The sequence below is a fragment of the Trichoplusia ni genome, chromosome 23 (assembly GCF_003590095.1).
Source record: "Trichoplusia ni isolate ovarian cell line Hi5 chromosome 23, tn1, whole genome shotgun sequence".
Taxonomy (NCBI): Eukaryota; Metazoa; Arthropoda; class Insecta; order Lepidoptera; family Noctuidae; genus Trichoplusia; species Trichoplusia ni.
The window spans coordinates 5192001-5203681 of NC_039500.1; the positions used below are offsets into that span (position 1 = coordinate 5192001).

At 35.9% G+C, this 11681-nt stretch overlaps 2 protein-coding genes across 4 annotated transcripts; one reads left to right on the forward strand and one right to left on the reverse strand.

Moving 5' to 3' along the window:
- The first annotated feature begins 159 nt into the window (after positions 1-159).
- On the forward strand, positions 160-2474 carry LOC113504867 (39S ribosomal protein L37, mitochondrial). The gene is made up of 5 exons (XM_026887356.1): positions 160-431; positions 610-957; positions 1077-1363; positions 1541-1710; positions 2168-2474. Exons 1-5 carry the CDS (start codon positions 253-255, stop codon positions 2414-2416), a joined length of 1233 nt encoding a protein of 410 aa, XP_026743157.1. The 5' UTR covers positions 160-252; the 3' UTR covers positions 2417-2474.
- A 121-nt stretch (positions 2475-2595) lies between these two features.
- LOC113504865 (E3 ubiquitin-protein ligase synoviolin B) lies at positions 2596-11591 on the reverse strand. 3 transcript variants are annotated; one of them, XM_026887354.1, is made up of 12 exons: positions 11277-11591; positions 11024-11116; positions 10783-10935; positions 10032-10226; positions 9559-9743; positions 8548-8690; positions 6266-6505; positions 5697-5821; positions 4915-5030; positions 3809-3985; positions 3445-3736; positions 2596-2823 (listed from the first exon to the last, which is right to left on the reverse strand). In XM_026887354.1, the coding sequence occupies exons 1-11, from the start codon at positions 11403-11405 to the stop codon at positions 3490-3492; spliced, it is 1803 nt and encodes a 600-aa protein (XP_026743155.1). In that variant the 5' UTR covers positions 11406-11591; the 3' UTR covers positions 2596-2823; positions 3445-3489. The 3 variants fall into 3 exon arrangements, with proteins under 3 accessions (XP_026743155.1, XP_026743154.1, XP_026743156.1); XM_026887353.1 differs by having other exon boundaries at positions 3445-3751; XM_026887355.1 differs by lacking the exon at positions 3445-3736 and having other exon boundaries at positions 11277-11589.
- Between the last annotated feature and the right edge of the window lie 90 nt (positions 11592-11681).

The following is an 11681-nucleotide window of genomic DNA, read 5'->3' on the forward strand; positions in this document are numbered from 1 at the left end:
GCTGTGACTTCGTCAGCGCCTTTCTGAAAGTTGCAAGCAACCTAAATTCGAATTAACTACTGGCAACAATAGTTCAAAGCTGTCACTGTCAGAATTGAAGTTTTTTTTTTTTTTTTTTTCCTGGCTCTTCAAGTCTTCACGGTTAGTGTTGGCCAAACAGAATTGAAGTTATCTAACATCTGTGGTATCTGTCAAGAAATATCTTATAGGTTATCTTATTATTTTTAAAAGTTTCTTTCTGAATTTGTGAAAATGCGACTTTCCCAAGTATTAAATCGACAACACATTGGTTTTATGTTCAAGAAGCATTGGGTCGTTCAAGGGAAACGAGTACCTATCGACACAGGAGTTGAAGACGTTTTAAAGGCTAAAGGCATTCCAGTTGAAGATGCTTTGGAATTTATTAAAGACGAGCCTAAAGAACGGGAAAGGTAACATAAACACACTTAAATTTGAACAAACTAGTCACTAATGTGTAATATTATATTCAACTATTCATATTTTTATTCATATATTCAAGATTTTTTTAATTCGTAAATAAGGCACGAAAGCTTACGCCGCAATGTTCCACACCGTTACTCACTTTTAATGTATTTGTTCTTTTTCCAGAATTAATATAGTAGGACCTTTTGAGCCGCCACTTCCTTTAGACGAAAATCATCCAGAGTACAAGGCAAGGCCATGCTTTACTTTGAAAAGCACAAATGTTCTACTAGAGGGCATATCACAAGCTCAAGTCCTAACAAAAACTATAATAGCAGAAAACAGACTGCCACCGAAGATCGAGGAATTAGCAGAGATGCCAGCACCTACAGCAATTCATGAAAATATTAAAAAAGCTATTTTGTCTGCTAATGTTTTTGATTGTGAACAGAAAAAGTTGCCCAAAATCAAGGATAAAGATCGTCCAGCTTATAACTTCCCAAGAATTCTTGGCATTACAGACAAGAGACGAAAGTAAATATTAAGCTTGTTACTTATAAATTTTTAAAGCCACTTCAATATAGTGTGGAATTCAAATTATTTTACTTTCATGGATACAAACAAATAATGCAATTTCATTCACTTTTTTCCAGCCAAATTCTAACTAATAGATTACTACAACTGGTTGAAAAGACTAGTGACAGTGAAGTCACTCAGTCCAAATATGTTGTGAATGATGTTGAAAGTCAAACTGTATTTGACAAGGAGGATGAGCTGATACAGTTTCAGGATGTGTCACATATCTTGGTGACCAGTCACAAACCAGTTACACATGACCTGGATAAAGATGTTGCTTTTAAAGAGATCCCCGATTTGTACCCTGTGAAGCACACTGTCACATTACCTCCAGAACATTTTTATAGTGAAACTAGCAAATACCGTAAGTAAATAGCTATAAACACAAGCTTTACCAATTGTTATTCTTTTCAACAGCAGATGCAAACAAAGTTATGAGTATTATAATTACACACCCATCATAGATAATGTCTCTAGTATAGCTAGCTATATATATTATACTGACTTGTGTATATGAGATTTATAAGGAAACATGTTCCAGCTTTCCGCCCTAGTGTAAGTGTGAGGCATCCGCACACAACATGGCTGCATTTCAACAGCACGGAAGTCAAAAATGTCTATGAGACACCGGTGACAGAGGACCAGATCCTTGGGAGGTCTCTGACTCATGCATTTACTGTTGCCAGTGCTTATGCTAAGCAAATACATGGAGTAAGTGTCAAATTCTTTTTTATTTGCGAATTATTATATAGTGTTAAAAGATGTCATGTCAGAATCTTAACATTGCCCTTGATAACTATACTTACGTTATTTCATGTAATTAAAACATTTATCTTATGTAATGTAATAAGAGAGATCCATGAAATACAACTATGAGGTTTGCTCTTAATTTTGGTAAATATTTTGTTTTATTCAGAATGCAATATAGAATACAATCTTTTTACCTACCACAACAGTTATCACTAATTCAGTTATTATTAAATTCTAAAAATTTATATAAATACTTCCTAAACACTACAATATTTGGGAAAGGCTGTATGTGTTACTGATAGACAGAAATTACGAAATACATAAATAACACATAATTTAATTACAATTATTACCTGTTTCCAAGTATTTAATGTATACATGTCACTAATAAATATAATATGTTTAATATTTGTCATAGGAAGATGTAAAGGACCTACCTGAGCCAATATACATAAATTGTATACAAACAGATGGACAGAAGTATCATTTTGGTGTACTGGAGCTAAACACATTGAACGTGGATGGGAGCGAGGGCACTAAGAACATCTGGTACAGCAAGAACAACCTAAAGCTTTACGACTCCAGCCGCTACTTCGGCGGCATGCCAGTCTTGGAGAACTACAATAACAAAGTTTATGGATACATAAATGCTTTATACAACTGCTAAACCAGCTTTACCTATTACTGTAGTCTAATTATATGTATTATAGAATAAAAAGAAAAAATTGTTTCATTTCATCACAACACGCACATCGCGCAGCACAATATTCAAACTGCAATCGTAATTTTATAAATATCTATTATATCTATTTAAAACAGACTATAGTATGTGATAAGAAAGCAAAGTATGATTGTAATGTATTCATGTGTATATCCCATTATATTTACAAGAACATAAATACATTTATTTCAGATTAGAATAGATAATGCTTACACATACCGAAACACTTTGTACATTAAATAATAGTACATTAGGTAATCGAAACAAATAGTTTTTAACAAGCTCATTTATCCATCGCGAATTTTTGCAGTCGTCGTCTCCTCAGTTCATCCGCATCGGCATCAGTCTTGTCTCTGGAATTAAAAAATCACATCTTTTACAATTCCATTGAATGGGTATGGAAACAAGGAAATCAATTTTCATTTAAAAAACAACACAGTTTTAGGCGGCGGTGCCGAAGAATGATATTAAAAAAAAAACAACTGTAACATCAGCTAATGTGAACAGTAAGGGTCAAACATGTGGTGTAACTTATAGTAAAATCTTCGCTCCTATTAGTCGCAGCGTTATGGTATATAGCCTAAAACCTTCCTCGATGAATGGTCTATTCAACACAGATTCACAGATTCCTGAGATTAGCGCGTTGAAACAAACAAACTCTTCAGGCTTATATATTAGTATATAGATAATATCCAATATAAATAAAGAGGCACCCAGCTCCGGGTCTGAGAGTTTTTCACGATGGTGAAATCAGTGGCGCACCGCTCTACGCCGTAGAGTCTACGGACTACAGGCTAGGGGTAGCCTGGAACACTAGTGAAATATCTAGTATTAAGATATTACACTGCCAATAGCGAGTAATCTGCCAATTTTAGGTTAAAGTTCTCAACATGACTCTGCATGTTGGACCTGTGCCCTGTGTATGTTATGTAAGAACCATTTAAGATAAACTAATATTTGAGGTCGGTACAAACCACTATCTATGCATCCTTAACGCAGGCTTAGACTGTTCCATGGATTTATTCGCCACTTTCTCTGGCGTTGTGAGACTCGAGATCTTTAGCGTACTGCTCTTTAGCTTTAGCAGCCTTCTCTTCCCATTTAGTCTTGTCTTTCATAGATTTCCAAATCTCGCCTGCTTTTTTAGCAAAATCGTTAATTTTCATACCGGGATTATCGAGCTTGATCTGTTCTCTAGCGCTGTTCAGCCACATCATATAAGCTGACTGAGGACGCATGGGCATTTCCGAAATTTTACCTCGTTTCCTAATGGCAAAGGAACTTTAATTAATTTTGAGCTAACGCTCAACCTCGTTTGACCGACGTAAGAATAATTACCTATTAGTAGAGTCTGTAGTAGTATCGGGCTGCATACTAGCGTCGTCCGTGAGGTCTGCCTTGCTGGTGGAGGGCACGGCGGGCGGCTTGTAGCTCGACGTGGTGGGCACCACGTCCGGCTCAGACTTGGCCTGCGACGCCGATGCTGACGTTGGCGGGTTCACCACTTCTATTTTACTGGAAGAACAGATTTCTTTATTAAATAACAAATGATATAATAAGGCAAAACAGACCAGATCTACCGAACCGGTCACTAACGGCTCTCGAACGCCAATTTTTTTTCAGATAATTTTGAATCAATAACAGTTGCAGCTAAATACCAGTGTTTTACAAGGGCCGACTGCTTATCTGACCTCCTCAGCCCAGATACCTGGGCAACACGATACCCTTCAATTTCAAGCGGCGTACAATCGGTCTGCACCTTTGGTTTGCAGTTCTATTGCAGTCGTGTCAACTGCATTCAAACTGAACTTGAACAGCAATTTGCATTTGGATTGCAGTTGAAATGAGGTCCGTCTATCTAGAGTCTTAGTTAGACTGCTTGTCAGACTTTCTAGTTTCTGACCGTAAATACTGTCAAAGTGGATGAACTCTTTACGACATCGATGGTATGGGTGACCATCGTGTCTCAACGAGTTCCTCATGTACCTCCTTATGCACCGACCGTGTCAAGCGTACCTCAACCTGTGATCGCTAATTCATTCATTAATAATAAGATAATATCATACTTGTCACTTATATATTTTCTTATTTATATATTAATTCTGTTAAAAGATTTTTTTAATATCGTTCATTAATTTTAAAATATATTTTACTTATTCGCCCTTAAGACCGTATTGTTAAAATTCGGCTAGACGTTAAAAACTAACCCTGTACATGGCGGTTGTAAGCGAAAGATGTTTCATCATTAATATGATTTAAATATAAATATTTGTATCATTGTAGTAGTTAGGAAGCACGAAATAAACTTTTTTTTTAAGTCAAGTCAATAAAAAAAATACAAGTTACGCCACTGAAAATTGGTAAGCAGCTTCGCATTCAACACATACTTACTTGCTGCTTTTCGTGTGATAGTTTTTAATATCAAAACAACGTGTAGCACTTACATATCCGTTTGTGTCGAGACGGTAGCGTTGTTCTGGGGCAGGTTCGCGACAACAGTGGAATATTGTTGCATAAGCAGCACTGAGGCATCCAGCATCGCTTGAATTTCCCGAAGCAGCTATAGCAAGGGAACACATGTATAAGATTTATTGACTGGGAATAGTCGAATAGAGTTTCAAAGGGTGAACGAAAAATATGCTTAAATACATTAACAGCTTGAGAATTGCCTTATCATCTTTCTATTTTGTCTTGTACAAACTCTATTCCTATCCACCCCTTCGTTACTTCTTAAATCTTAAAACTTATTATTAACGTATTTTTGCCTCTATCTAAACAATACAGTAGTATACCTAAAGATTATTTGTGTTATTTTATGTTTGCGACCGCCGTATGAAAACTACGTATATGGGTAAGTAACGTTCATAAAAAACCAGTATTTCGTTTAATTATGCATTATGTACAATGTAAAAGTATAATAATAGCTACTGTTTTGGGATTGCTATTCACCTACGTCGCACATTGCTCATTGTTATCAATATATATTATCTTCACTCCACGGAGTTTAAATCATCAACAACTGCTTACGTACAATTAATCTAGATAATTCGAAATTGCTTGTGTTATGTCAATATTATCTGAAATAAATATAATCTTTTATTTTACAAGACTTATAGGTGTTTGTGATTTTTATGTTTCTTATTACACCGAAGAATAGCTAAAACGGGGAGGCCTATGGAAGTTATTCTATGTTGAAATGACTGCACTGATAATGATGTTAGTATACCTGCAGTCGAGCCTCAATGTTCCTGCGTTCGTTGCCCTCCATGCGTTGCAGCTCAGCGGTGGTGAGGTTGGCGAGAGAGGCGGGCCGCGGGGGCGGCGGCGGCGGCATGCCCCACGCCATCATCGCTGCACGGAAATACACTAACTTACATGCTGTAGTTGAGTTAATGTAATACCTAGCAAATCCCTTGTTTTCAAAATCTTTTACGTAAAGAAAGAAATAATATTTTAAGAAAATGTACAATAAACACATCAAATCAATTCTAAGTACATTGATTTTATATGTTATTGTAACTTTCGTGAGGCTGATCCATATTTAAATGATATAACAGTCTATTATCGGGATCGCCCGATTGATTTCGGACCCAAGCGGAGTCCTCAATCAGGACTCCGGATAAAGGATTGCGTATGCAATGTTTGCTAGACCAGTTAAGTAAAAGCCTCATATGATTTTGATGTGCCCGACAGGGTCCATAATGGTACTGTATCATTATATTTTTAAGACCTTCATGTACATTATGGAACGTAATAAATGATTGAGTATTGAGTATGGTGTTGGAGGCGACTTACGCGGCGGCGGCGGCATGTTATGCATGTTGGGCAGGTTGGGCATGTTGGGGAAGGGCGGCGGCACGGGCCCGGGCGCGGGCGGCGGCGGCTGCGCGGCGGGCGGCGCGGGCGCGGCCGCGGGCTCGGGCGCCGGCGCGCGCAGCACGTTCAGCCGGCACGTGGGGCACGTCTGCTGCCGCTGGAACCACAGCCGCAGGCACGCAGCGTGGAATATGTGGTTGCACGGTAGCTTCTTTGCCCCTAAAAAAGAAATACAAACGTGATTTGTTTCAAAACAAAAAATTAAATGTCGAACCAAAGCACGCAGGATGCATGTCATAAGTAAGCAAAAAGTACTATTATCATATTTTTATTTATAAGGAAGATTAATTGTGCTAATTTTGCAAGACCTAGCCATTTCAAGAAAACATATTATTATATACCAAGTAGGTCTTATGGTAATTTTTTTTTAAAACATCTTTGACCTTGTCACGTTGTAAACAGTTTCGCTGTTTTACTATTTTAATGACAGAAAACAATACACTGAAACACACGTCACAATATTTCCCAACTCTACTAAATACTCGAGGTCGCCCCACTTGGTATTGTAAAACGTAAGTCTTAATGTTAATTAAACCACACAATTTCAGGTTTCACCGACCTTGTACTTTATCAACACGAATGCTAAGAATTGAATAACAACTTACAGTTTTATAAATATGTATACATATTGGTTTTATCAACATGGGTACATAGTTATGAAATATCTACAATAGTGGGATCGCCTTTCTGTCCAACGGATGCATGGTTAACATTTCATTTGGTTTTCTTTATAATAATACCGAAATACTCGATTGTTGTAATTTAATTATGGAATAATCATCAAAACTGCTTTAAAAAAGTCGTGCCGAATAAACATTGGAAAATCATAATACGGTATTTTAAATTTAGAACTTTCACGTACAGAAAAGTTGATGAGTATCTTTTTAAAGGTAATCGAAGTATAGACAAATTCGCAATGACTAAAACAAAGGAACATTATTCCTTTAATACTAAAACGTATGGTGCAATTGATTGAATAGCTGTGATAATTTTACTGTTTGTATTAATTTATTAATTTAAGAGTCGACCTAACACCTGTGTTCAATGTTTCCAGTACGGCTGACGTGGACTGATCCTATTGATTATTTTATAGCTTTGTGTACCGATGCATGTATTAATAAAAAACACCAAGCGAACGTTAGACTAGAAAGAAGACCTTTGACCTTTAGTTATATTTAGGTTTATACCAGGGAAATTAAGCAGAACCCTGGTTGTCACAATATATTCGTACGAAGACCAATGGGGAAAACATTGTAATTCGTAATACATATCGCGATAAAAACATACAAATTAGTAGTTAGTAGCAATTATTCTTTAATACATCATTTACGCAGCAATTTGCTGTAGTTTTGCCTAAAGGATTAAAACGTCTAGTCTGAGTAAACTACCGTCACATGGTTGTCTGCTGTTCATTTCCATTTGAGAACACGTACATGCACTAAAACGGCTCGATCCTTCGCCCTTGAAGTACCTTGGAGCTTAAGTTAAAACTTATATGACTAGCTTAAGTTGCTTATCCTTGAATTGATAGCTTACAACAAATCTATTTATAGGTACTAATATTACTATTAATAATATAAAGCTGAAGAATTTGTTTATTTCAAAGCGTTTTTCTCAGGAAGTACTCATCGAATTGGACAAAAATCATTCAGTCTTAGATAACCAATTTATCGAGGAAAGAAATAGGATATATATTATTCTATTTCTTTCCTCCACCATGATAAAACGAGGAGACGACGCGTGGACTTATTTATAAGATTTAGAAAAATTCTAACCAATGTCTTGATAACCAACAGCTAATACAATTTTTTTGTGGCAAGCTTATCAAAAAGACCGGACCAGCTATTTGTTTAGACACAATGTCAAGTACATCTTATAATTAAAATAACAGGTAGTATTAATGGGCCACCCCCCTCAATGAGCACTGTAAAAGATGTGTTGCATACTTGTGTTACACTCATTGTTTACATCCCTGCATAGAACAAATATTTGATGCATACATCCTCGTTCTGTCTTACTGCGTTAAGAATAAAGAAAAACGACTCTGGCCAAAATTAAAAAAAAAAACTTATGTTGCAGGGGTTTTGACAAACATTTAAATGACATGCACAAAGACAGTCAGGCTCAGGACAAGTACAAATGCTTGACCTACTTTGGGACCAAATCCTTTTTTGTTTTTTTTAACAAATAAAAGAACTGACCTGTGTGCATCTCCTCGCGACAAATGATGCACTCGTTGTCGGCGGCCGCCAGCTCAGCGGGAGTCGCGTCAGGGTACAGGGTGTTCATGTTGCGTATAGCGCGCCGCGACAATACCACATCGTTGTAAGCTTTCTTGAAACTCCTGTAAATTAAGACTTGTTTAGCTTTCTTCGTTATAAGCAGCTCAGGCTAAATAAATATTCACAAAGTATGCGTGTGACGGAATGAAGGAAAATATTCCATTCGTTTCTGAATATTGATAACGTGTTCACGATAGATTTAACTACAACAATTGGAATGTGCAACGTAACAAATATGAAACTTTTTGAATTTTGCCTGTTGTTTGTTCCATGTGATCTTTGAAATTGTTGTACCGATTTTAGTGAAATATTAAGATACTGGCAGGTAACTAATAAAATAAAGAGAGATAAGATTTATTTTGGCGGTCGAAAATAATTTGATTCTCTATAAAATTAGACAGGCTTTTACATAAACTGGAATCTGAAGAACGCGAGAGGAACCATGGTTTTCAGAAAGTTTCAATATGATTTCAATCTACCTCGATAATCAAAGTAAAACTGTCAAGTCATCATAACAATTCCGAATTATATTTTATTTTATAACTAACCCACCAACCAATGATGACTGGTTTCTTTTTTATAAGCACTTTAATAATGTTTAGTGATAGAGATTACAGATCAACTAGCTCAAACCTGTTGAGCTGTTCGTAACAAACTGACGTAATTTGTTATTTGTCGTGAGCCATGAGGGCCTTCACTTCAGCATATACTTATCATTTTTTTAACAAAGTTGAAAAAGGACGTCAGCAGTTTTAAAGATAGTGAGGACTTCAGTTTGTTTACGTATTTTATTTCGATCAGATTAATCTACTGCTGGACAAAGGCCTATCTTTAAACCTACCATTAATTTTGAAGTTTAGCCATAATACCATACTAGAAATTGTTAAAAAAAAATAGATTAAAATTAAATCTAAATGAAAGTGACCTTACCTCATTGTTTCATACATCGGGCGGAATGCAAAGAGTGGCAATGTGTAAATCCTGACCATGACCGCTACGAAGCCGATGTAGAGCAACACCTTCAGGAAGTTGATAGCCAACTCGGTGTACAGCAACACCGCGGCTTTGCTCTCCCAGGGAGCCTCCCAGCGCGAGTCGATGGTGTGGAGAACGTACTAGTTCATAGAAAGAATATAAATTGAATATACTACTGTGTCTAGGAGAAAGTTGAGTAAAAGCCTACTTGTTGTCTTTTAATGTTCTTCACAAATATTAAAATAAAAATAGTCAAATAAAGAATGTGAAAGAGTGTGTGTATTTCTACCCAAGTCAAGAAATTTCTTTGAACCTGCTCATTTGTTTTGTAACTTGCTAATGTAAGACTTTAAAATGCAGACAATAACATGCTGTTTTTGCAAAGCTGACATTACTTATAATATTTAAATTTATAACTAAAAACTCACCTTAATCAAAATATTGACAATCATAATTATCAATATGCTGTACTCGAAACCAAACACGAGTTGTACTGAAGGTCCCTTGGACGCGGTGAACTGGTAAGCATGGTGGATGAAGTAGAAGTCAGCATGCGCCAGCAGCATCAACAAGGTCAGTATCCTCACATGGAACAGCCAGCCAATTACCGGGCTCCTCTCCATCTACATAAGATCACATTCTAATTTAGTATGATGTAACTTTATTTTCCAATTATTGTCTTGCTTGGCCTATATTTATTTTTTTAATACTGTATGAATTTGGTTGGTGTAACAGTAAGAACTGTATTACATTTCTAGAATCTGATTATTCTGTTTATATTTTCCATTATCAAAACAAATATTCTAAAAATGGATTTGGGACAACTCAGCCTATTGCAATTAATTAATGGGCAGAGGCTTCTTCCAATTAAACTCTAAGTCCCATTATGGCAGGGCAATTAAGAAATAATCATCAATAAACAAGTTTGTTTCCAAGATATTAAATTTTTTTACAGCAAATTTTAAATTTTTGTTAAGTAATGACATTGATTGCAATTGTTGCAACCTTTCTTGAAGTCTTGGACAGAACCTAGTATGACTTAAAAACCATTGTTCGAGTACATGAGATACCTATTATTCATCATGTTTTGGTCAAAATAGATATCAGGAATTTTAATTACACATACAATGTTACTTACAACATCTTTGTTTTTAACTATTATTAGAAACAATTACTCACATAGTCAACTCTATCTTCGGCGAGCCAATGGAATGCTTTGAGAAACAACAGCAGAGTGAACAGCGCAATAAACTTTGGATTAAAGTCATCTCTAAAGACAGTGAATGCCAAACAGGTCTCCGTAATGGCATACCAGGATCTTTCTATCAAATGCTAAAACAAGAACACAAATAATAAGTTTGCTTGCAAACATTTCTATTCAAAATGTTTAAGAAATTAGAATAGCAGAGCTCACATTTACCTCGAATTCTGCTGGACGAAGTTGTCCAAAGAATATCTTCCTTAACAGTTTGCCAACTAGCAGAACTAGTATGAAGGCTTGCAAATACATAACCTGCAAAGGATTTTTTATTAAATAATAAAACACTTTAAGACAAGCTACACATCTAATAAGATTCTAAACATAGTTTTCATATATTACTTAAATATGATGACAGACTTGTAACCAAGCTACAAGTTTTATATACAAAGGGTTTTAATTATAATTTACTTACAGCCATACTAGGATTAGAATTTGTAAGATAAACTATCGAGGGATAAAACTGTTTCTTCTGGTAATAGGCATTGCCGATAACCACAGTCGTTAGTGCAAGACTAATCACAGTTGCTAGTAAAGCCTTCATTTTGATATTAATGCAGGTCGCCGATGTACTTAAATTTTCATACGAATTATCCTGATAAATTTCTACGCACTCCAAAATCGCGAGACTGTCAATAAATACATTTTCAAAACATCATTTCATATCTTCGTAAAACACAAAACTATTTTTGTTTGACGTGTTCAATGTTCATTTGTGTCACTCTAGGTACCACAGATAGTGTCAAAACAAACAGATAGCCATAGTTAGTCGAAATTAGGTCTTACGTCTCTAAAAAAAAAACAAGTGAGTCACATCGCG

Excerpts from the sequence above, each read along its gene's own strand:
- LOC113504865 (XM_026887353.1), bottom strand. The coding sequence starts at position 11,405 with ATGAAGGCTTTACTAGCAACTGTGATTAGTCTTGCACTAACGACTGTG. Across the intron at positions 10,227-10,782 it reads CCGAAGATAGAGTTGACTAT|ATGGAGAGGAGCCCGGTAAT; the intron begins GTGAGTAATTGT and ends GATCTTATGTAG. Across the intron at positions 6,506-8,547 it reads TCGCGAGGAGATGCACACAG|GGGCAAAGAAGCTACCGTGC; the intron begins GTCAGTTCTTTT and ends TTTCTTTTTTAG.
- LOC113504867 (XM_026887356.1), top strand. The coding sequence starts at position 253 with ATGCGACTTTCCCAAGTATTAAATCGACAACACATTGGTTTTATGTTC. Across the intron at positions 432-609 it reads GAGCCTAAAGAACGGGAAAG|AATTAATATAGTAGGACCTT; the intron begins GTAACATAAACA and ends TTCTTTTTCCAG. Across the intron at positions 958-1,076 it reads ATTACAGACAAGAGACGAAA|CCAAATTCTAACTAATAGAT; the intron begins GTAAATATTAAG and ends ACTTTTTTCCAG.